The following is a 24,445-nucleotide window of genomic DNA, read 5'->3' as shown; positions in this document are numbered from 1 at the left end:
AACGGCTATTTATAGTCTGTGAGCTTTGGTTTATGATGCCTCGAATGAGCGATTGCAGAAATACAGTTTTGAGTCAAAACACAGCAAATGAACGTACACAGCCACAATATCAATACATTCTGAGACTGTTTGTCCACATAATTGAAAATAAAGAGCGTATTGAAGCAGGAAAATAGTTGTCAAGTAACTTGTCTTGAACGTTTACATACTGTTGTGTGCTTAGACAAAGTTTAGTCGGGAATATACATGGCAATAAATTAATTAGTTGGAGAAAATCAGAAGTGACGGGATAAAAGATGGGTGAATTAACAGCGAGGAAAGACTTTAAATTATAATTTATTCAGCTGGAAGTCTCCAAGTAGTGGAGAGATGATATGAAAAAACACAAAGACAAAAATAGCAAAGCTGAAGCATACATACAGTACATGTGAAAATAACTTAATTAAGCAGACAAAGAGTCCTCATTTGCACAATAATAAGGAAGCATGACTTTGCAATATTATTGTTATGAATGTGGGGATAATAATATCAATTCCCATTAACCCACATTTCCGTCTTCTGTTTTTCCATCATCACAACATCCTCTCCAATCTATACCAACTTTGATTATTATTGGAGATTTAGATCTACATCAGGTCAGAGTATATATAGCATCTAAAATATTACAGCACACTGAATATTGCATCAAACCAGTCTTTTGCAATATTGCACGTATTAATACTGCAATGCAGCAAATTGTTCAGTTCCAGTTTCTATGAGCCTAATTGATTTTTGTTTTGAAGAATAAGTGGGGGAAAAAAACTCTCCTTCTCTCTTTCAACAAGAGAACAAGAACAACTTATTTGAAGTGAGGATGAGCAGACCTGACAGACTCTTCAACATAATTACAACTCCTGCATTATAAAACAAGCACAAACTGACTGTCACAGACAATTGCTGGATTATGTTATGTAAAGCACTTTATTCCCTGGAAGGTCTGTATTCAAATAATAGAAATAAAGACTTGTGCACTCGCACACTGAAAGGCTAGACGATAAGCTCGCAGATGAGCTCTGTTTAACAAGGTTAACCCACAAAAGCATCTGTTTTAGTCATTCCAAACATCACTGACTTGGCTGCTTCACAAGAAATTACAAGAGAGGACCAAATATATTCCAAGTTCTGTCGAAATAATACTGGCCCAACCAGGTTATAGATAGACATTTCAAGAAGACTATGGTTCATCTGGTCGATGAACAAACAGTTCAGTCACCCATAACAACACCCCCAGCCAAACACATAGATGTCAAACTTGATAAAAGTCATCTCTTCAAGCTGTGTACCCGTTTGCACTTTTCTGCCCGAGGCTATGATTGCAATACCTTCAACGACGCCTGTATACGAGCACCATGATGGAGTTTACAGCACATGCCAGCTCTGGATAATGAAAAATCACATGAGCTAGGGTTTATGATACCATTTATTTTCAGATAATTACTTAATGTGCCAACATGTGATGGATAGTTGCAAGAAATTGTTGTTTTTCCTGATAAGACTCAAATTACAGAGTTAGATGTATTTTGTCCCCAACAATCCAAGTTTTACACTTTACATTAAATATGTACAAGAGACTGCTCCAACCTCCAATCTGTTTGAGCAATGTGACATCTACTGTTCACAGATCATGTAGCTTAAATATCCCCAGCTATCCTCGGAGAGATGAGCAGAAAGCAGCTAAAACACTAGTCATAAAATCTTATGATGCTCAAGGTAAAATTCTGGGTTTATAAAGAAGGAAAACATCGGTTTTGTAAATTCTGACTCCAAATTAGCTCAAATCCCTCTATAAGTTACATGTATTAACACAAAGCATATATATATATATATATATATATATATATATATATATATATATATACGATAAGACTTTCTCTAAACTAATCCATTGTCAAAGGATATTTTAACTTTCTTGAACTACCGTAGCTAACCATTTGATGCAAACCAAGGTTGACCTGTACAAACTTAAGCCAGAGTAAAATATCAATAGTTATTTAAAAAATGAGGACTGCAGCATTTACAAAGGCATTCATAAGTGATTTAATATCACAATCCAACTGTAAATACTGTGAAACTGGTAAAATGCAATCTATTAGTTTAGGGCTATTGTGACAAGTCAACATAATCAATAGATTGTGGAATAATAAAAATAAAAAACAGATGAAAATAAATTTTACAGTTTTTAAAGAGTTCTTTATTTCAATATGGCGTCAAGTCAATTATACCTCAATTCAAGCTTTCTATTTCAAAAAAGTCTGGACTCAATAGTCCACAATGAAACCAAGAAAAGAGATTTGCAATAAATCCAGAAAACAAATGCTACTGCATTCAGTGCTTTTCTGTGCATGTTTAAATTGAAAACAGTCGTCACAATGCAAGTGAAAGTCAAGAATTAGAGTTAAATAAACATTAAATCATAGCAGAGCCTTTAACTCAGAGTTGGCGCACCGAGACTGAAGTTTAACATCCGTCTACATTTCATTAACCCAGCTTCAATGGGTGAGAACCATCCATCAAAGTTGACAGCGTCTGCTAATGAAACAAAAAGAGCCTGTGGGTTTTAATCAACTCTATAATACCCACTAACTGCTGTGTGCCAAGGTTTTCCTTAAGTTTAACCTTCAATTCAGTTGCTTTATTGAGAAGCTTTGCACAAATACTGACCCTTGAACATAACTGTAGCAAATCAGTTGGAAATTATTCCAATTTTTGAAATAATAATCTACTAGAATCGAGTCAGCACAGATATCAGTGTAATGGGGTATGATTGGTAACTTTTGTGTCATGCTATTGATGCGTGCAAAATAGAACCTGGGCTTAATACAAAGGAAAATCAGATCAGTGAGGTGATTTGTCATTCAGTGCTTCAAAAGAGCGACAATATTTTGACACAATTGAACAATTTTGCATTATTTTTAGTTCTAAAAAGGAGTGTGATACTAAGTTTATCCACAGTGCCAAATAAAATGCAATATAAAGCCCCAAGGAGTTGAGAAAAAAAAGAATCCTCTTTTCCAGAGCAATATATCAAATATAGAAGGATGTAGAAAGGTTTGTAGCTATTATAAATGCGGAGGCAGGTAACAGGGACTCTGAGGTTATACTGATACATAAAGCATAAGATGATGGGTGTCAAATGATCCCAAAGGGAAGGTCTGGGTAAATGACAAAGCAAATGAAAGAAGGAGAAAATACACACAATCTGAATACCTAAGCGGCACAGAACAAGAGGATCAATGAGCCACATTCAATGCATACAAGCGTTCACACGCCCTCTGCATGCCCTCTCATTCACACACTTTTAACCAGCAGCAAACACACAGGTGTGCTCATCCACACACACTACAGCATCAGTTCAGCTAGTGAGGGGTACGTTAATGAAGGGTGACACTGAGATAATAGGCTAGCACCTGTGCATGAATTAGACACACACACTGGTTTCCTTTTCCATTTCCAGCCCTACCTCCAGTTGTCGCCTCAGCTCCTTCACATTGGCAGAATCCTGGGACACGTCTTCCCTGTGGGAGGCGTCGGACAGGACGGTGACTGTTGTCTCAGACTCCTGCAGCCACCTGAGGAAGGACTCCAGCTCCTTTAGAGACACCTGGACTTCCTTCAGCTCGCTGTCCAACTGAGCACGATGGTCATTTGCCCTGCAAACCAACACAAACTAGTCAAATATGCAACAATGTGAGACAGAAGCCCAAATTAACAATAAAACCTGCATATAAACATACAGAGAAGCAAATGGGTGATTTACCTCTTGCTCAGGCTGTTCCAGGCCACATTCTGTTTCTCTGTGACCTCTTTGATTCTCCTGGTGTCATCGGAAGAATACTCTCGTAAAAGATGATTGGAAAGCTCATTGAAGGCTGCGACTTGGTCACGGCCCAGGGCTTGGGAAAACTCCTGAAAAACATAATGCAAAATACACTGTATGAGATTCACTAATTATTGAAAAGCCATCTGAAAGGACTTTCAGATGACTGCTCTCAGTTGGCTTAATTGTTTGCAATCTTTTAGAAAGTTTCTGCACATATTTAGATTTCTAGTGTTCTCAGTTGAACTGACTGAAAATTTACAGACTGGTGCACAAAAACATGGGCTGAGATACTGGTGGGTAGATCGAACGGCCAACAGACTAACAATAAATAAATGATGAGACGACAAACGAATGGCTCCATGGATTGAAAGATGCATTAATAAATACACTGCATCTTTTATCCAAAAGGCAGCAACACATTGATTGGAGCAATATACTTTAGAAAGTCAGATATTTATGTTGACATTAAGACAAGGAATGAAGACTGGGAATATTCTCCATGCTTTCCTCATACATGTTTATCCATGATATATTATTAATAGTAATATAATAATATATACTAATATATTATAAAAAAATTTAATAACATTTTCCAGAAAATGAAAAAAACATTTTTGTATTTTTATGTAACTTTCTTCCTTTCCTGAACTGCTTTGGCTAAATCTCAAAGCCAAATAAAACTTTAACTTACCGTAGTTGTTCTGTTCCTCAGTTTTCTGACTGCTTGTTCAACCAGTCAGATTATATAAGACCTTAATTTAGAATTAGGAAATAAGTCATGTCTATATGACCAAAGGGCTTCTGTTCTTTCGACTTTAAATAGACAATTACTCATCCTGGCCACATTAGCCAGGAGGGGTAAGCTTTCAAAAAGCAAGCTGTATTATCTTAAACTTAGACGCCCCCTAGTGTTTAGTTCTCAAAACGTCTGAGTCAGGACTCATTTAAAGAAACTCAGTTAAGATTATGTAGGTGTATGAATGTTATTAAGGATCAAAGTGAAACTTCAGAGGAGGGATTTATTCCTTCCCAGCTTACACTGCTGTTCAAAAGCCATCTAATAAGAGTCAAGTTTTGCTCCTGTCCATTGGGAAAAATACCCTGGAGTAGATGTCTAGTCTACCGTACTGACAAGGACGAGGCTTCAAAGTAAATGACCTCAGGAATTACAGACATAATGGGTTAGAGAAGCGGAAATCTGCCCTAACCTTGGAGTCCTCGAGTTGTTTAGTCAAGGGATCTTTGGCCCGCTGCAGAAGGTTGTGGAAGAGTCCTTCGTTATGAGCAAAAAGGGTTTTCACCTCCTTCCTTTTTTCCTCCCACTGATTGCTGTGGACAGTCATGTCTTCCAGCTGCTGTAGTCGGGCTTCAATGCCATGTTGAGTGCTGTCCCACTGGCTGCGCACTTTTTCCACTACAGTCAGGCAAACAAAAAAAGTGATGCTGACAAACTGATCTACAAGCCTAATGTGTTAAATGCATTTTGAAACCACACGTACATTTTTCAGAAATGGAGGTGCGGACATCAACGTTCGAGGTTTTGTTTTTAATGTTCTGTGCCAAGGTGAAGATATCTTCCAGCTCAGAGTGACGCTGCTCCAGGTCACTTTTTGTCACCTGGAAGAGGACAAAACAAAGACATGAGAGTTTTGACTCATTCAGTTAAGGTATCTGACATGAATAGATAAAATATAAGGATTTACTGTGCTTTGTTTTCCACATTTTGTCACAATACAACCACAAACTCTCACAAATACAAGCTCTTGTATTTTATTGCTAAAAAAGTTCATAATTTAAGGAATTTATACATAGCCTTAAGGTTTTCTACATGATGTAAATAGCATTGTGCCATGCATTTGTATTTACCTTCCTTCACTCTGATAACCTTTAATCAAACCTGTACATTCAGCAATTATTTAAACAATCAAGTTAGGCAAGGAGACCAATAATTCTGCTATATGTTTTATTGATCTATCATTTGAAGAATGTATGTAACTAAATAAGGGGTATAAATATTTTTTGCAATGCAGTGTACTTTTTAATTTAACTCAACACTCAATGTCCCCCTTAAATAAATACTGAGATGATGCACTGACTTTTAAAAACATTATATATACAGTTTTTTCAATACAAACATCATCATCTGTAAATTTGGAAAACCATCTTTTTTTTGCAGTTCAAATTATAAAACCTAATTTCTAAGATATTATTTAGTTATTTCAGCAGATTTCCTTATCTTAAACCAAAAAACTTGGAGAGTTTGTCACCAGATTTAATTATTCCCACAACATTGTCTAGTTCAAGGCCCCATTAACAAAGCAACACAGAGTGTGAAGATGTCATGCTACATCTACTGCAAATGGTAGAATATGAATACAATTAGAGGCAACACAATCTGTTTAATGAGCATTAGCGAAGACGAGAGCATAGCCACTGAATGAGAAAAACATGAGCTGACTTTTTATTGTCTTCTCAACTCAATGAGTTCTCTTTTAAATCAAGTCATAATTTTTAATGACCACATGTGTTTCAAAGATTTAATGGTAAATGATAATAAATTTAAAAAAAACAGCCAACATTATCTGCATATTAACTGCATCATCCTCTGTTCACTCACCTGAAGGCGTCCTATAGTCATCCTGATCTCTTTTGTGTCTCCTACAGTGACAATGTTAGATTTAAGCATCTGAGTGATGAGAAGAAGCCAGTCAGCCATTTCTGTGGCACGTTTGTTCAAATCAGTGGGGGCCACAGTATCTGCCGAGTACGGGGCCCGAAGATGGGAGTCCTCAGTCGCCAAGCTGGCCATGTGAACAGCCGGGGGCACCGAAGACACTGAACAAGTGCAAAGAAGGGTCAAAGAGAAAAATGCTGTGCAATACTAAAAGGGCTGGTTGCAAAATAAGAAATGAAAAGAATATTTTCAATATTCTATTGATGTTTTAAAATAGCTTCAAGAAAAGTTTAATAATGAATCAGGATGAATGAGACTTCAAACATGGTTTTCATAATGTTGCTTGCATATGATTATCCCCATAGCAATGTTCTTGATAAAACAAGTCTACAAGAAAATGCTAATTTAATCCTAAAACTGCTGGTTTAGGGACACATTTATTACTATTAATGACTACCAAAAATTTCATTAATTTTCTTTGTCTAATTAAAGGCATATCGAACTTTGCTGAGGTCATTTTCCAACAGCAACAAATCAGTCCCAGACTTCAAAGTACCAGCACCATGTTTGAGTGGCAGTATGAAGTTCTTTTCTGAAATGCTGAATAAGTTTGAAGCCAATGAAACAAGCTTTCCATAAAAGCTTCATTCTTTTCTTTTTTACATTAGTCCACAGATTATTTTCCCAAAAGTCAAAGGGATCATTAAGACGTAATAGCATAGTCACTTTTGTTATTATTACTCAGTCGACATGCTGATGCCTTTTTGCAATAATTTTGGAGGCTACAGGAAGTTTTACCACTAGTGCAAGTTTTATTCATTTGAAGATAATGAATCTTATTTCTAAAGCTCAAACACCTTGCTTTTTTTTAAGCCATTCTAGATCAATAAATGCCAGTGATGTTTTTTATCTTTCTGTAAATTAATTTCTATGTGAAAATTATGTGTTCAGACAGGCAGATTCAATGTCAGCGATTTTTTGATTTTGCAGGTCTGTACCTAAAGAGTCTGGCATGAGATCATTAAAGCTAACCTTAAAAAAATGGTTAATCAGAAAAATTGGTTAATCTAAATCAATTGTGAGTTTTTATATAACAATTTCCTCTTATCTGATATGTTTCATTAGAAACAGAAAAACTCATTCCCTGTTGTTTCTTACCAAGCTGTTGGTGCTGGACAACATGTTGCTGATGTGTCCATGGAGAGACAGGAACCTGAAGAGATTGCCTTAAATGGCCATCCAGGGCTTTCCAGTCAGCAGCCAGCTGCTCTACTTTACCCTGAGAACACAAACGGCGAAAAGGCTACAAACGTTAAAATTAATGTTTCAGCACAGAAATTAGAATAAATGACCTCTTGGTAGAATTGTGACACTTTAATAGAGCAATATGGTGTAATTAAATACAATATGTCCTTTATCAAAGCATCTTATTATAGAATCAGGGACCTTTTCCTGAGGCAACAGCTGCTGATGTTTCTGCAGCTCGATAGAATGAGCCAATAAGTCCTCCAGGTCCTTCTTCCTGTCTTTCATTGAGACCTCGAGAGCCTGCAAATGAATAAAAACTAAAACTAAAACTGCTGTCTGAATATTCATGCATGCTGCCTCTTGTGATACGATCTTGAAAAACTACCTGAGCCTGGACAGGATTTAGTCCTCTAGTCACAATTGTCTGGTTTGTGATAATGACCCAGTCCGTCAGCTTGGCCATCCTGTCCTGAAACAGAGTGTGACTCTGCAGGTTTGTCTCCACCTCCCCCACCTTATCCAGCAAGTCATGGGTCACCTGTCAAGAAAAAAATATTATAGGCAAGATCAGATGAAAGAAAAAAAAAAGTCTGAAGAGTGAATCCAAGTTCACTTGTAACTTTAATTTCACCTTGCTCCATTTGAGATTGATGGCTCTGAGTTTTCCAACATGATGGTCTCTGCTTTGAGTGCTCACACTGGGACTGGCCAAGATCTGGGGAGCGTGTTTGTTTAGCCAACCAAGGCGTTCATTCTGAGCATCCATTTCCACAGCAAGAGCCTGCAAAAAACAGGAGAACTCATCCTTCATTTCAACAAAAACTATAGGTTAGGTAGAAGAAGGAAAAAAACAAGAAGTCTGGGAAATCCAAATGCAATGATGTGCAAGGTAGTTTCAATCACTGTAGCTTTCAGTGTCTCCTGAAAAAAAAATGTTTGGCTTGAAAATGTTTGCTCTCCAGAGAGAAGAAAAATAAATGAAAACGGTGTCGCTAGTTCTTTCAAAACTGTTTTGCTGAAGAAGAGAAATAGGATCTATATCGGTTTGTTTTGAGTTAGAGGAAAAATATTACATGGAAAATGCTAAATAATCTAGGTAAACATAGTCACTGTCTTGCAGCGGATATATATCCTTTGAACCTCTAAACATTTTATCAACTTTTGACCAAAAACTTTAGTGCATTTTATTGGGGTTTAATAGACTAAAATAAAGCAGCACAAAATTGTGAAGTGGATGTAAGGAATACTGAGCTTTAAAACTGATTTGACGATTTCCAGAACTAAATTTAGCTTCAAATCACCTGCAAAGTTTTGGGGATTTTCTTTTCCATCTTTACACATGCATAGACATACCTCAAATCTAGTCAACTTTCCAAACACAGTAATTAAATCTTACATGTATGTATCATTCTTGAACATGCATTTCCAAGTTTTGTCCCAGATTTTCAATTGAATTTAGATTTATGATCAACGTTTGGAAACTCTGCCACATTCGCCAGTTTCTCTTTATTTAGCTCCATCCACCTTCACATCCGCTCATCATTATTTCAAAATAGTTTTGGGTTGCAAAGCCACAAAATTTTAAAAAGTCTCCAAGGTGTGTGGATGCTTTCTGGATGTAAATAATGGTACCTTAAGCTCTTTCAGGTTTTCGTCAGTGGCTGAGACTGGCAGGGAGCTAGCAGCGTTTTCCGCCTGGTCCAGCCACACAGCTAGATGCTCATATCTTCTCACCAGCTCTAACAGGGCTGGATCCTCTCCAGTCAGCCTACACATACACACACACAAGCAAGCATGCAGTACATTACTATTCACCCATAATAGGATCTACAATTCCTCCAGGTTGCATGATTTATCAAAAAAAACAAAAAACAATGCCAACAGTGATAGCGTTGACCTGGAAAAGACTGAAACAGTTACCTCATAATGAACCCTGAGCATGAAGCTGGATTTTGTTGCACATTAAAGTCTCGATGTTGAGTGATTTGTAAAAGTCACTACATCCTGTTTATATTGCACTTCACCCTTCTTTTCTGTACATACCTGCGCTGTCTGTCTAAGACCTGACGTTTGACGGCTCTCCAGCGCTGCACCAGAGTTTCTAGCTTCTCTTCCAGTAGAGGGCCATCTGGAGATGAAAGCTGCCCAGTTATTTGCTCCCCAGTGCGAGTCAGTCCAGTAAGGATTGGCTGATGACTGGAAAGTCCTTCTTCCAGCTCCTTAGAAAAGAAACAGATGAAGAGAATGGAGTTTCATTGAAACAGAGTAATTGTATGAAGCTCATACTAAATCCTGAGTTCAAGTACATCTTTCAAAGTAAATCTGTTATCGACATGTTGGCATGATTTGAAGCAAGTTCAGATTTGAGCTGCCAAATCCCCACCTTCCACCTGGACAGATTTAAAGATCCAAGATAGACCCATAAAGTAAGGTGAGTGATTGTACAGTGAGTCAGCTGTTAAGATATTTCACTTCCTTTCCTCCTGATCCTCCTTCTCATCATCAGTAACTTAAAATATATAAAGAATCCAGAAGGATTGAGCACAGCTCAAGTGCTGCAAATCTCACTGATAAAGGCAGTAGAGGTGGAGGTGCCGCCAGCGATAACGCTGCAGCTTTAGACGATTTAATTTCTAACAGAAATGAAAATAGCACTTAAGTGATCAAACAAAGCCAAATTAAAGGTCCTTTCTCATCTTATTCTTGGCTTTTCTCATTTCTGCTCTGCATAATAAACAGACAAAGTGATTTTATGAAGTTCAGGGTGGAATTTGGTTTTTCCCTTAGGGAAAGAAATGCAATTATCCTCTGTTTAATATAAAATATCAAGTTGGCTTTCTCTCAAACATATTATATCGCCATTCTGGGAATTTAATTGTCCTGCTTTGAACTTATAAAGTTGCTCATAGTGTATACTGCACTTCTCGTGTAAACGTTTAGATATTATCAAAGCATTCTTTATTAAAAATAATAAATATACAAAGACAATTAAAAAGTCTGTTTCCTGGATGGAAGAAATTCTCCACATTTGAAAAATATATAGAACAAGTCATAAACCTCACAGGGCCCCTCACTGACCTCCTGGTGTTGCCGTGCATATCCAAGGTCAAGCTGTCCATCAGGGCCGACGCTTTTGGACAGCAGGATCTCAGTTTCAGTCAGCCATTGACTCAGATCCTTCAAGTCACAGTGAAACCGGCCCCACTCCTCAATGGCACGGTCAAAACTCCTATACGCCAAAACAAGAGACAGACATAGTCATGCCTTGTTATCCTCAGTATTAGGAGTAGCACAGCATTAGCAAGATGGACTCCCGTGGAATTAAAGTAAAAATTACAACAGTTTTGTGCAAATTTAAGCCCAAAAGAACAAGAATGAAAATTCAACAAAATTATTCTGGTAATACTCCCGGTTTGTACAATCCATGTTTTCCCCCCAGCTTACTACAATTAATCTCCAGAAGGCGTCTTTGCGTTGATTCTGTTCAGAAAGTTTCTTTAAGCGACTCATTTATTAGTGTCTCTTAAAACAATGGAACAGAAGCACATAAGTATGTTAATAACATGGTGGTTTCAGCACATATAATTATATTATATAGAAGTAGACAGTCCCTCACTAAAAAACAAAACAAAAAAATTAAAAATAAAAAACACTTGTCTACACAAAAGGTTAAATTTAAGACTTTAGCTGGTGGGAAAAAGTGAGAATTATTTCATTTTCTGATTAATATTTTATGCTTTTCAATTATCACCCCTACACTTTGTTAGCTTTTCAGGTTTTACAGCTTCCCATGAGTCTGTAAAATTATTATGCCCTCCAAGAATTAAATCCTGTTCACCCATCGGAAAACAGATTATTTGATTTCTATTAAAAAAATTTATTACACTCAAGAAGCCCTGAAACCAACAAAAAGCTCACTGCAGTGTTGCTAAATGTTGAAATATAGACCAGAAGGACAATTACTGAAAAAACAGAAAACCCTGAGGTTTATCACACTGCTCATCTTGCAGCATCTCTTTGAACAGAGCAGAAGAGATGAGAGAGAGAAGTTGAGGAAATTAGTTTTTGATGAGCCGTTTTTCAAAATAAGCTCCATTCTTCTGATTAACAGCAATGCCCAGAGGTTTTGTGCACGCTTCAGTGTTTGCATGCAATCTGAACATTTTCTCCCTAGCTTACTTGTGTCTTTGCACCCACTACACTCTGCAAACAAAGACTGCTTATGTTCAAAAAATTATGTCAGTGGTTAATGTCATCCACTGTCTGCCTGTTTACTTGTGGGAATGAAAACATGAATAGGCATGATGACATTGCTTATTCCCAAGCAACTGGTGCGTTATGAATGAAGGTCAGTGAGTGTGTGGTGGATCGTATTCCGCTATATTTATCTGTGGACAGCTGGTCTTCCAGGTCCCTGCAGATTTCAACAGAAGCCCTGAGGCAGCGATTCACACACATCTGGAAAATCAACTCCCTTTGTTTTTCTTCAATATATTTTTGTCAATATGTGAAGTTTAACATACCCTTTGCGCTGATTGTGCATGCGATTGAGGCGGTCCCATTCTGCGTTGAGCTGTGTTAGGTTGTCTCCTATTTGAACCACTTCATCCGGGGAAGCATCTCGCATCGCTTCAGGCTGTCGCTCATGGATTCCATGTATCTGCTCGCCCAGGTGCTCCAAATTATCTTTAATAGTCTGGAGCAAAAATATACAAGAATACATGAGGAAACAATGAAAACATTTAGCAAATACAGTAGATTATCACTCAACACCAGTCAAGTCCAGTTTAAAGTCTTCCATGCAGGTGATTTGGATTTTATGAAACAGACCAACACAAATTTGCTGATGTAGGTGGATGTATTTAGGAATAAAGCCTACCTTTAGTGTGTCTTCCTGACTTGAAAAGTCTTCATAAAGCCCCCCATTAAGCTCTGAGGAGTTCAGGAGCAGCTCATTGTCAGCCATGGCGAGAAGAACTTTGTTGATCTCCAACAGGTAGTCAGAAGGAGTGAGTGTCTGAGCTCTGCTGTGACCTGTTGCAGACATCTCCTGGATTGGAGAGGAGTAGAAGTAATCAGCATGTCATTGTAATTAGGAGTAAAACAACATCCAGAGGCAACTTTTAATATGGGCGGTTTCCCAGGATGGCATAGAAAAAGGCACTCAGATGAATCTGAATTTTCTCAGTGGAGAGTTTGCGCCCTCATTTCGTTATAATCCAAAGGATAATACTTGTAAAAGAGATGAATCGCTTGATTAGTAAAGCCAAGTTAAAGCTAACTCAATCCGAAAATGCTCTACCGTGCAACCTGGAGATAAAAAGCATGGTGTGAGATAATGTTCAGCACTTGGTGCTGAACATTATCTCACACTAGTATGTGAGTGTGAGATTTTCCACACTAGTATGGAAAATGTGGATCATTTTCCATACTAGAGATGAACAGGGAAAATGTTATTCCATTGTTGGGATCAGCAGCCACTTTTGCAGATGACTGCTGGCGAAAATACAGCACAACTCCAACAACCTAGTTTCCACATTTTGCTGCAAAAGCAGCAACATTTTGTACCTTGACAAGTGATTAGCTCAGGCCTGTTGTAAACATCTATAGGATTGTATCCATGCCACTTACCTCAGCAGTAAACTCTGATGTCTGATCTCCAAAGATGAGGGAAGATGATGACACCTCAGAGATTGTAATCTGCCTATTTTTAAGAAAGTCCTAAAACGGGAAGAAACAAGCAAGATAAACTGTGCGCAGACATTTTTAATTAAATGGCAAAATAAATTTTACATGACTAGAATTAAAGACATGAAGTGTTTATTTGCCTCACCCTTTGAGCAGAATACTGGCTCTGCAACCTAAGCAGCATTACTCTCAACTCTTCCTTCTGAGGCTCATCTGAAGTTTGCTGCAGCAGCTCTTCTCCTCTTCTCAGCAAGTCCTCAACGCTGGCCTTCTCCTCGTCCATCTGGTGTAGGGAAAACAAAGATAGAGCTCAAATGATTTAATTTAGTTTTTGTTTTTCTTGGGTTGCTGTGTATGTATCCACTTAGACAGGCAGTACAGGGTGTAGACTGGAAAACAAACAACTTCCTGAATAGGACAATGACCTCGTGTCAGATTGGTCTGATTTTATTTTCCCAGCCGGTGTGTTTACGGTCATAAAACTTGATAGCACAGATTGATTCCAAACTTGTTAAACCTTGAAGTTCCCAATCAAAGCTGTCCTTATCAGCTTTACTGCATATAGCCTGAAGTGCAGGTTATTTTTTATTGCACATCTCACAAAAATAATAGAGAGAATGACTGAGGTCAACATTCCTTTCTGCTCAAGATCCACAAGAAAACTAGAGGAGCTAAAGAACCAGACAGAGGGAAATACTGTGTCACTATTATGGTAAAGGTTATTAAACCCCTTTGCTTACAAAGATTTAAAAATGAAATCATTCCTATTAACCTTGAGTACCTTATCATCATCAAGGATGTTTACTTGGTCCTGCTCCTCATGCAGAGTCCTCAATTTGTCCTGCAGCTCTGCCTGAAGGTCCTTTATCTCAGTTGGGAACACAGTCTGAGCAAGAGGAGTCTGACTTTCTTCTTGGCTCTCCTGACTGTGAGTAACCTGATTAAAAGAAACAAAAACAAACCCGAGGGCAAGTCAGTCTGAGCTTCAAACATAGGCACAATTATCTGACCGCATCCTCAAAAAGAGAAGCCGTGTCGCGTTAAACGCTTCTGCTAATTTTTAGTATGCATGGAATAAATTATAAGAAATTAGCCAATGATTCAGATTCAAAACATTAAAGCCAAGCTGTAATTAAAGACGTATGTACCTCCTGAGGTATCTGTTGATTTTTTTCAAAATTTCCTGACTCCAGGCTGGTCATCATCTGCTCATCAAAGGAAAATTTAAAATAAAAAATGGTTGAACAAGACAGCTTTTCATTTTAAGTTAAATCTTTTAGGAAACGTATTTCATGCTCTTATACCTGGGTAGATTTTATGTGTTGGGAAACTTTATCAAAGTTACAGTTCAACTCTGCCAGCTTGGGCTCAACAACATCTCGACAGGCGGGCCCCCTGCTAGTCATCAGGATGACTGCTTGGTCCCTCACGTTGTCCACACGCAGACTGATCTCGTCCAGCTGCTCCAGCATGCTCTGGAAACCAATCAAGAGGCAGCTTGTTATCTTTTTATGATACAATTTAAAAGTAAAACATGAAACTGCTTTTTTTTCCCCAATCTTTCAAATATTATTTTTAATTAATTAAAATTAAGTACATTTTCCTTGCATCACAGCACCACTGTAAATACTTTGATAGGTATTATTTTGGGGACTTAAAGAAAAATCTGAATCTGCTAAAATCTCTAGTTGTCAGAGCTTGATAAAACTGGCAGATTGGGAAATTAGCAAAACTTCTGTAGTAACTTATGACTGATTTTAATAAAGCGCATAAAGCCCACAGGGCCAATAAGTTTAAGTAAACAATTTTAAATCTTATGCTTTTAAGCTTTTAAAGGAATAAATCTGGAATAAATGTTAAATGGCTCTATGACTTTAAATTAAAAGAATCAGAATTTTAGTGAAAAATAAAAAAGAGGTGAAATTAAATTTTTCAAGTGTGTTTGACATGTTATGCACCATTTCTACATGTCAGGATCATTGCACACCACATGTACTGGTGTGTCATAATTAAATTGCAATTATTATCTTTTGCTTTTTACCTTCAGCACTTTTTCTCTTTCAGCTGGAGGAATCCGCTCGGCCTCATCCAGGTGGATCTGGGTCTGGTAGAGCCAGGTGCTGATATGAGCCAAGTTCTCATCGAAGATCTCCACCTCATTCTCGTGACTCTGCACACACACACACCAAGACACAAAACAATTCACTTGGATATTGTTTACAAATTGAAACCTTGATTACACAAAAAAGATGTTTAGTAATGAAGTGACAATTAGCATGTAATGGTTTTATTAATTTGTAATCCATTTGAATTCATTTTCATTTCTTTTCCTAGTTTCTGTGATTTTCTAAACAACATACTGAAGAATGTTTTCATTCTGGTTGCAAAATTTTCATGAATAATAATGTAGTGCATCTTGACATTAAAAAACAGTATTAATGTCAATGTTAAAATCAATCTAAACTTTGATATTAGATACATTACGTTACACAAGTTATAAAATCACAAACTTTATGCTAAAAGTTCTCTTGGATATCTTTCCATTTAAAAGTAGCTTTTTTCTGTTCTGCTTAACTTATGGTGAGAAAAGCTGAAGCATGTTTTTATACAACATTAATCAAGTCAAATATTCTGCTTACTCTGACAACCTTAAGTAAATAAAAATATGCTGTGTGTTATTTATTTATTCCCATTGTATGCAACGTTTGCTCTAACCAGAACAGCACTCAGCCAGTCTTCGGTCCAGGTGCGAACTTGGCCCCATGCTTCGTTCAGACCGCAGAGTTTGCCCTCCAGCTGAGCCTCGCTACCCTCCACCAACGTCTGCAGACCTGCACTGATCTCCGTGAGGCTGGAAAGCTCCTCCTTCCGATGCTCCGACTCCTTCAGCAGGCCCTGATTGAACGGCACATTTAAGGTGCTTATATATCAGACAACTCGGATGAAAACAGTAACAGTTAAACAACCTGACTTTCACATCCCCAAATAAACCAGAAAATAAGAATCGGTAGAAAAATGTGCAGATAAACTGCATAACTTAAAAAAAAACTGGGAAATTAGAAGGAGAAATGATGCATGACTCCGGTTTAAACAGTTTTTGTGCACCATCTTCTGGTGAGACAGATATCTACTTGTGTGGTTTGTTTTTTGCTTTACACATACATAGAAAATACTTCACAGCTTGAAATAAATGTGATCACAGAGCTTATAAAAAGTCTAGGGTAATGTAAGCTTTTAATAAACGCCTACTAACATTAGCCCATCTAATCTCGGCCTCGATGTCAGCTGGCATGTCTCCACAGCTGTTCTTCTGCTGGAGCTGAGCTTCAGTAGTGCTCAGCCATTCCTGCAGGGCAGAGCTCTCTTGATCAAACTTCTGAGACAGAGACAGGGCTTTTTCCAGGTCCTGTTTGCCCTCTGTTACCTGTGAAGACAAAGAGAGGACGATATGAACCATCTCCAGGGTTACAACATGTTTTTCATTAAGCTCCAGACATTTTCAGACTAAACATTTCAGGGTTCTCAGTCCTTCATGTAGCTCCCAAATATAAAGTATATAAAAAGTCCACAGAGGGAAATGTGTGGGTTGAAACTAGGTGGAAAGAAGGCTCAAAAATCTAATTTCACACTTTTCAAGATTATACAGAAACCATGAGTGTCACCAAATCTTAATTTCATTGCTTTTTGCTCCAAAACAATATGTCCTTAAATTACCTGAGCCCCCAGGTCATTGTAGAGCAGCTTTAGAGCAGTAAGCTGTTCATCCATGGCTTTGGGATTTTCTGTCTGCTGTTTCTGCACAATCTGACGACCTGTTTTTATCACCGTCTCCACCTCCAGCTTCACCTCGCTCAGCAACTTATACAATTTCTACAAAGCAGAAAAAGCACACAACACATTTTCATTAAGAATGAAGTGCCTACAGGTAAGGTCACACACTCATGAAGCACCAGAAAGTCATATTCATTTTGTACTTGCAATAATTTAATATTTAACATGGATTTTCTGTGATACACATCAGGTCAAAATTCTACATACATGCTCAAATATGTATAACTGCAATTACTTTAACATTTGCTATATGTTCAAAAAGAGTACAAAACACTACTTTCTTGGAAAAAAACTAAATAGCTGAACTACAGTGCTCACAGGGAAAGCTCAAATTCCTCACCATGCAACCACTGAGGTGGGACTGAATTATTTCAGGTTCCACATCTTTAACATCCAGAATAGGTAGCTCAGCCTTCGCACCATCCAGAACTTGCTTACAGTCCAACATGCGCTGCTCAAAATTGGCTGGCTTCTGGAACAGCTGGTACTTCGTGGAGATCTCTCTCAGTTTCCTCTGCAGTCATCAAACCAAATGTCAAAGTCACACATTTCTATTGCCTTTTATCACTCTAAACATGAAAAGCTTATATAAAGAAATATCTTTTGACTTATTAACTTTGGACCCTGAAATAACAGAAAATAACATGAGGAATAGTTACCAACATCATCCAGTAGGAGTCAGTGTTACCTGTAGCTGGTCCAACATGGTCGCACCACGGGCCGGTTTTCCTTCAGCGGTGGGAGAAGGCAAGTTGGTCACATTCCTTCGCTTCATCTCTTCTACCGTGAGTTCATGAGCGGCAATCTCTGCACCAATGGTCTGCAGGAAGAGCAACAACTAAGCAGGTGTGTAACATATGCAAGTTTCTAGTAACTGCACATGCCCTAATTAAATTTATTAATTTTCCAAGTCTTAGTGGTAAACTCTTAGAAAGGACAAAAATTTATCTGATGGATTATTAGACAAAGAAGGGAGGAATGTCAGAGACATGGGGAAAAAAATAAAAAAACAGGAATGACATAAGGAAGAAAAAGAACAGACAAGGATGACAAAAGGAACTAGGAGGGGAGGAAAGCAGGAAAAGAACGGACAAAAGAAAAGAAATGTAAAAAGAAGAAAGGAAGAAGGAACACCACAAATAAGGAAAGAAGTAAGGGGACAAACAGGAAACAATCGGGGACATGAGGACTGAAGGAACAGTTTGAGAAAGAAGGAAGGAAGAAGAATAGGAGGAAAGAAAGAGTGAAACACGTAAAGAAACGACAAGGGGGAAAGTAGGTAAGGGATGACAGTAGGAAGTATACTAGGAAGGAAAGGACAAAAGGAAAGAGGTAAGGAAGAACAGCATATAGATAATGAAATGAAGAATAAAGTCTGAAAATGCTCTTTTTATTTGATTCTCTTCTTTTGTTTTCAACAATTATCCTGGTCTGGAAAACACTCTTCATCAAATTTTGTACTCTGTGGGAACATGGATCTTAACTTCTTGAGCCTATAAACAGAGGTGAGCTCTCAAAGCAAACTCATTTCCAGGAGTTTATAAGGTGTAGTTATACCTGTGCCTCCAGGGGGAGCTGGAACGCGTCTACACGATCAGTGAGGTAGGACGTTAGTGTGTGGTCCAGCTGGTTCAGGGACTCCTGCAGTGTTTGGAGCGCCTGTTCGTTCTCCTTTAGTGTCTGCAGCTGCTGCTCGAGGCCAACCTGCCGGTTCACTGCCTAGATAACGACACAAACAGCAGGTCAGGGCTTTAAAATATGTCTATCAGGACCTTTAATTTAATTTACTCAATTCCATTCTAAGCATGTGCAAATTACCTCCAAAAACGTTCAATTAACAGGTGATGTAGCAGTTGGTATCATTAATGATTATACTCAGCTACTTGCAAAATACGTAAAAAACATGCATATCCAATTAAAAATGTGAATAATTAAAGCTTCAATTATACTGAAACAGCGATAAAAGTGAGTTAAATACGAATTTAAAAAATGCACAACATTCAAAAGTGAGGGGCTAAGTCTTGGGACAAACCTGAAACACTTAACATTTAATGATTTTTTGGTTGTAAATAATTGAAACAATGCAGACTGGAAGGTTCATATACATTTTATGAAAACATGGATGCATGAGAGATGATAGCAATGTTTTAATAACAGCAGCTCCTGCCACTGATTACTCAGAGTTTTGAGACTGTGCATAATTAACACAGCACAGTTACAATCTTCCACCAGGAAGGCAGGAACATCGTCACTCCATCGTGTGGCGCTCCAGAGCCGCAGCGATAAGTTAGTGTTCGTTAGTTGTTCTGGTTAAAAGATTCTGGAGAGTTTAATGTTTTTACACATCTATCGCTATAGATAGGCTGGTGAGAGGAATGTTTATTGTTATGGTAAATAATAGAGAGCAATTCTGCTCTAAAAAGCACAACATTTTTAATATTTGAAAGCAGTCTTGACCAGTAGTTTTTTCCAGACTTTAAAAGATGTTTCCAATATTTATATAATTAATAGCCCCACTAGACAAACAGCATCTTAAAGTCATGTATTTAGAACCAAAGGGATTCATTATCCTTCAGTAAATGGATAGATTATGGATGCCAGGTTTCCAGCAACCAAATCTTTGAAGCTAGAATCTGACATATTTGTCAAAATATTATCTATTTAACTCTGTATGACTGGATTCAACTGAGTATATGCTTAAGCATATAAATTTGGGGGTTTGTAATGTTTTGAGGCAACATTTGTTGTAAATTGGAACTATATAAACAATTTGAATTCAACTGTTTATCTTCTGTGTACTTTTTAAATTTAGTTTTAACTGTTAGGCTTAATAAACAAACTAAAAATAAAAAAAATAAATTCACAAATGGTCAGATAACGGAGGGAAGAATAATAAAAAACCAACTGGCTATGTGTACTGAAAACAGGATACTACTATGAAGGCATATAAGCTATTAAAGAAGCCTGAGTTATGTCAGTATTAAAACATTTTTTTTTAAATTGGTCTTAATATTCTAATTTTCTGAAAAAATTGAATCTTTAAATTATTATCCAAATTAACAAAAATTAAATGTCTAAGATATCGCTCTGTACAATGGACCTACATAATCTGAGTTTCCATTTTTGAATTGAATTACTGAAATAAATTAAGTTTTGCTTAACATTTCCTGATATCCAATTACATATTGCGCAAATAAAACTTCTATGCATGAGTGGACATGTTTCTGGAAAAGACCTGAAAATAAAACATCAACACTGATGCACAAAGAGAGAAAAGTCCCAACCTGATGGTTGAGCTGATCGTAGCGGGAGTTGAAGGCCTCAAGCTTTTCACTGATTAGTTCATCAAGTATGCCCCCGTCTATCAGTGTCTGACCCAGCTCTCTGATCTGCGTCCGGTTGTCTCCGGGGTGGCGCAGCACGCCCTCCAAAGACTGTTGGGTAGTTGGAGAGGCAGAAGAAAATCCGCACATACACATTTAATCATGAAGACAAACTGCAGAAGTTCCTTTATGGTTCCAAAAACTTGCCAAAAAAACCAAAATGTCACGTAAAAACAGACCTAAGCTTGTCGCTGATCATTTAGGAACACCAAAAAGACAGATGAAATCCAGGGACAGATGGAAAAAGAACAATAAAAGCATAAGAGAAACAGATGAAGATGCAAAAGGTGCTGGGTAGGGTGTGTCAGATAGAAGCAACAAAAAAACAACCTTGAAATAATAGATGGAAAAAAGAGACACGAGCAACAAAAGGAGCTTCTTGAATGACAACACATGTTTGGATCCAACATTGTTTATGTAGGTTCATTAAATGTACTTTTCCTTCCCGGAGGTAACGGACATAGAGTGACAGCCTCCTCCCACTGGATGGAGATGGTCTAATTAAAAAATTCAGAGTTCAACAGGCACAGAGAGAAACAGCAGGAAAGACAAACAGACTTGTAGGGAGGAGAGAAAGAGAGTAAGGACAAAAATTAGCCTTAAACATTTGATGAGAAGGGCATGGACAAGAAGAGGAAACATTGACTTCAAGGGTCTTCAATTTATTTCATCACAATGTGATGCTACAGAGGCAGTGCAGTGATGAAAGTGATTTTGACAGACAGGCTGCAGGCAATTTACAGATATAGCAGCAGAGCAAGTCAGAGCAGAAGAAATTTGGAAGGCAAATCAAAGACAAACGAGGTTATTAATGTTTAATTTTGCCTATTATGAAATTATTTGTCCCTGAAAGGCAACTTTTTATACAATATGAATATTAGGTTTAAAATAATTTAGTTTAGCAATTTTTTACTGAGGCTAAATTCTAATATACAATTTCATTAGTTTAGTTTCAATTATTATTAATGATCATTAATAAAAAATTAAGATTCCAACATTTTATTTACAGAAGAATTATAGATTTTTAGTGAAAAAAAAAGTTTAATTATTTTGTGAATTAGCATAAAAGCTAATTTAAATTAGAATTGTTGCTAAATAAATTTTGGTGGTAATTTTGTGTTTTTAACCAAAGAAGATGAGCTGAACTGCTCACTCTCTCAGATCTCAGGCAGCTTTCATCTACTTCCAGAGACTCTCAAAGAAGTTGCACTTCTTTTGTGCTGAGATTTATCTGCAACTGAAATTGGCAGAGCTCATAGGCTGCACCAAACAATCCATTCGTCAAATAGTCTGAAGTTAAAAGATTAAAGACGGCTGCCAATCTTCTCAAGCATTAATGTTATATTTTATAGCCCACAAGTTAGTGGTTGGATCAAAACATACTAAAAAGTTCTTCACCACATATATAAATTCCCATAATCCTCACTGAAATGAGGTATTTACATAAAGAATAGCAGAGCTACATTTGTTGACCTTATATTTAAAAGCCAATAAGGCCATATAGAAAATAATGAATTCAAGTTAGTGAGTTTAATTTAACAAACTAATGAATTATTATGTAAAAGTCAAGTTTTTAACACACCACTTCTGCATTCAGGAAAATGAAAATCATATGCAAAAACATTCAAGTCTAATTAAATTATCATGAATTCCATATTTATGAAGTAGCTGTTTTTACGCAATTAGTGAGGATGTCCATTATATCCATTTGTTAGAATTTATTTTCTCATAGTAAAGCCCACAGCCATGCAGTATTAATTTTTTTTTATGAATTTGCCATGTTAGTTTGATATTCTGCAATTACATAAATGATTTACGTGAAATGAAAAAAGGTGCCTATCCTGGTTATTTTTTGCACACGAGCACCTTTTAATCTAATTGAGTAAATTCAATGAGATGACATATAACTGAGTACCTCCAGAGCTTCAGTGACCGTCTCGGTGTTCTCTGGTACGTTCTCAGTAGCTTGAAGTTTCTCCTCTACAGTGTTGAGCCAGCCCTGCTCCATGTCCAGGTACTGAAGCAGCTCCATCCAACAAGACCAAACTTCCTACAAAGTGCATGCATGATCAAATTTATAACGGGAAGAATACATAAAAGCAAAATTAAATGACTCACAATTCAATTATACATGAATTTCAACGCAGACGATCAAAAACGCTGCGATAAACTCAGAGGTTCTCGCTAAAATCCTCCATCGTCACCCTCATCTTCAAGCTTTTCTTGTCCCTTGCATGTAAATTAAGGAAAAAAAGCCAAAGCAATGACTAATCGCATAAAACTGTGTGTCATTCCAATACTGAGCTAACCAACATTAAATTAGCTCACTGTTGCATAAATAATTGAGATTTAGCCGTTTTAAAAATGAAAACAAGTTTTGGACTGGAGCAAAGCTTTTCGTCATAAATCTATAAATAATGATGCTGTTGTGGTCTCATACATCTAACATGCAACTTTTGGTTTACTTTATAGACTCAGAAGGTCGTTCCAATCATTCAAAAATTACCTCCAGTGTGTGACATTTGCTCTTGAGGCGGTCACAGAGTTTGTGGTAATTGGCTAGCACTCCGTCTAACTCGGAGGTCAGCTCCTGTCCGGAGCCTCCAGCAGGGTGCGATGTTCGGGACACCAGCAGGTTGATGCTGTCCTTCAGGATTTTCACTTTCACTTCTTTCTGTAGCACATCCTCTTTAGCACGCTTTAATTAAAGATTTCATGTAAATACATAGATCCAAAAGCTGAAACAGTTTCACAATAAATACAAATTTAATGATTTCCTGACTTTTTTTTTTCACCCATACCTTCATCTCCTCCAGTGACACCTCCAAGTCCTCAGGACTTTTATACTCAAAGTCTCTCATTAGAAACTCTTCGTCAACCTGGGCCATCCACTCCTGCATCTCTGTCAGGTCTTTCTTCAGGTTCAGTTGCTTCTCCTGGTTCTCAGCCACATGCTCCTGATGACTCAAGAGCTGCATGGGAACATATTCGACAGATTTTCAAAATAAATAACAGAAATCTTTGCTGAGCACATTTAAACTATGCATTTGAATCGCCCCCAAAATTTTACTCAGGTTCCAATTCTAATCCTCTCAAGGCTGTGGTTAGCTATTTGCACTTTTTTTTCCACTCACATTTTTCCTTACACTTAAATTATTTGCTTGCGTACAGCACTCTGTAAAAAAGTACCTGATGTGGTTTCCCCTTCATGTGGGGGGTGTCACCGATTACCTGCTTAACAACCTCCAAGTCTCAACTGAGACTTAAAGATCTATAAGTTTTATGTCATTTTCTAAAATGACATAAAACTTAATTTAAAAATTACAGGAATTTTGATAACCTGTAAGCCTTAATAATCAAAATCTAAATTTGTATTTGAGGTGCATTTTTAGCTAAAATTTTTTAATTACTACTTTAATCTGAAATTCACTGCTTTCATCACCTGTTTACTGAGTGTGGCCCATCTTTCTTGACAATGGTCCAACTTATCCTGCCCCCACTGGACCAGTCCTGGGACTGCAGTCGCCTGAACAGCCATTACATTTTCTTCCATCTGCATTAATGAACGTTCCATCAGCTCCATCTCAGTAACATACTCCTAAAAAAAAAAAAAGTTTCAATTTAAAAATTTAAATAAATGCAGTCATCAACAGGTTCAACAGATTATAAAAAACTTAAGCATTATCAAATTTCAGCATTTTGAAATGCTATTCCACTCAGATATCCTGGGAAAAGCCATTCCTACTCATGTTGCTACAAAAG

General features: G+C 37.4%; 1 protein-coding gene across 7 annotated transcripts in view; it reads right to left on the bottom strand.

Annotated features, from left to right (window-relative positions):
• The window catches only part of utrn (utrophin), a 181,236-nt gene that overhangs the window by 116,578 nt on the left and 40,213 nt on the right, over positions 1-24,445 (bottom strand). For all 7 annotated transcript variants that reach the window (XM_028040704.1, XM_028040702.1, XM_028040708.1 and 4 more), the window contains 31 exons: positions 24,126-24,281; positions 23,485-23,655; positions 23,190-23,381; positions 22,599-22,733; positions 20,585-20,734; positions 18,858-19,019; positions 17,989-18,120; positions 17,641-17,814; positions 17,184-17,339; positions 16,723-16,893; positions 16,185-16,364; positions 15,511-15,639; positions 14,774-14,944; positions 14,618-14,674; positions 14,251-14,406; positions 13,615-13,752; positions 13,413-13,502; positions 12,661-12,831; positions 12,305-12,477; positions 10,860-11,010; positions 9,825-10,000; positions 9,414-9,549; positions 8,413-8,562; positions 8,167-8,319; positions 7,980-8,081; positions 7,692-7,812; positions 6,477-6,694; positions 5,359-5,476; positions 5,068-5,273; positions 3,797-3,945; positions 3,500-3,689 (listed from right to left, as the gene is read on the bottom strand). In XM_028040704.1, the coding sequence (XP_027896505.1) occupies positions 3,500-3,689; positions 3,797-3,945; positions 5,068-5,273; positions 5,359-5,476; positions 6,477-6,694; positions 7,692-7,812; positions 7,980-8,081; positions 8,167-8,319; positions 8,413-8,562; positions 9,414-9,549; positions 9,825-10,000; positions 10,860-11,010; positions 12,305-12,477; positions 12,661-12,831; positions 13,413-13,502; positions 13,615-13,752; positions 14,251-14,406; positions 14,618-14,674; positions 14,774-14,944; positions 15,511-15,639; positions 16,185-16,364; positions 16,723-16,893; positions 17,184-17,339; positions 17,641-17,814; positions 17,989-18,120; positions 18,858-19,019; positions 20,585-20,734; positions 22,599-22,733; positions 23,190-23,381; positions 23,485-23,655; positions 24,126-24,281 (4,734 nt within the window). The remainder of the gene's footprint in view (positions 1-3,499; positions 3,690-3,796; positions 3,946-5,067; positions 5,274-5,358; positions 5,477-6,476; positions 6,695-7,691; positions 7,813-7,979; positions 8,082-8,166; positions 8,320-8,412; positions 8,563-9,413; positions 9,550-9,824; positions 10,001-10,859; positions 11,011-12,304; positions 12,478-12,660; positions 12,832-13,412; positions 13,503-13,614; positions 13,753-14,250; positions 14,407-14,617; positions 14,675-14,773; positions 14,945-15,510; positions 15,640-16,184; positions 16,365-16,722; positions 16,894-17,183; positions 17,340-17,640; positions 17,815-17,988; positions 18,121-18,857; positions 19,020-20,584; positions 20,735-22,598; positions 22,734-23,189; positions 23,382-23,484; positions 23,656-24,125; positions 24,282-24,445) is intronic.

This window comes from Xiphophorus couchianus, chromosome 15, assembly GCF_001444195.1.
Source record: "Xiphophorus couchianus chromosome 15, X_couchianus-1.0, whole genome shotgun sequence".
NCBI classification, from domain to species: Eukaryota; Metazoa; Chordata; class Actinopteri; order Cyprinodontiformes; family Poeciliidae; genus Xiphophorus; species Xiphophorus couchianus.
This window is presented reverse-complemented; position numbering and strand designations above follow the sequence as displayed.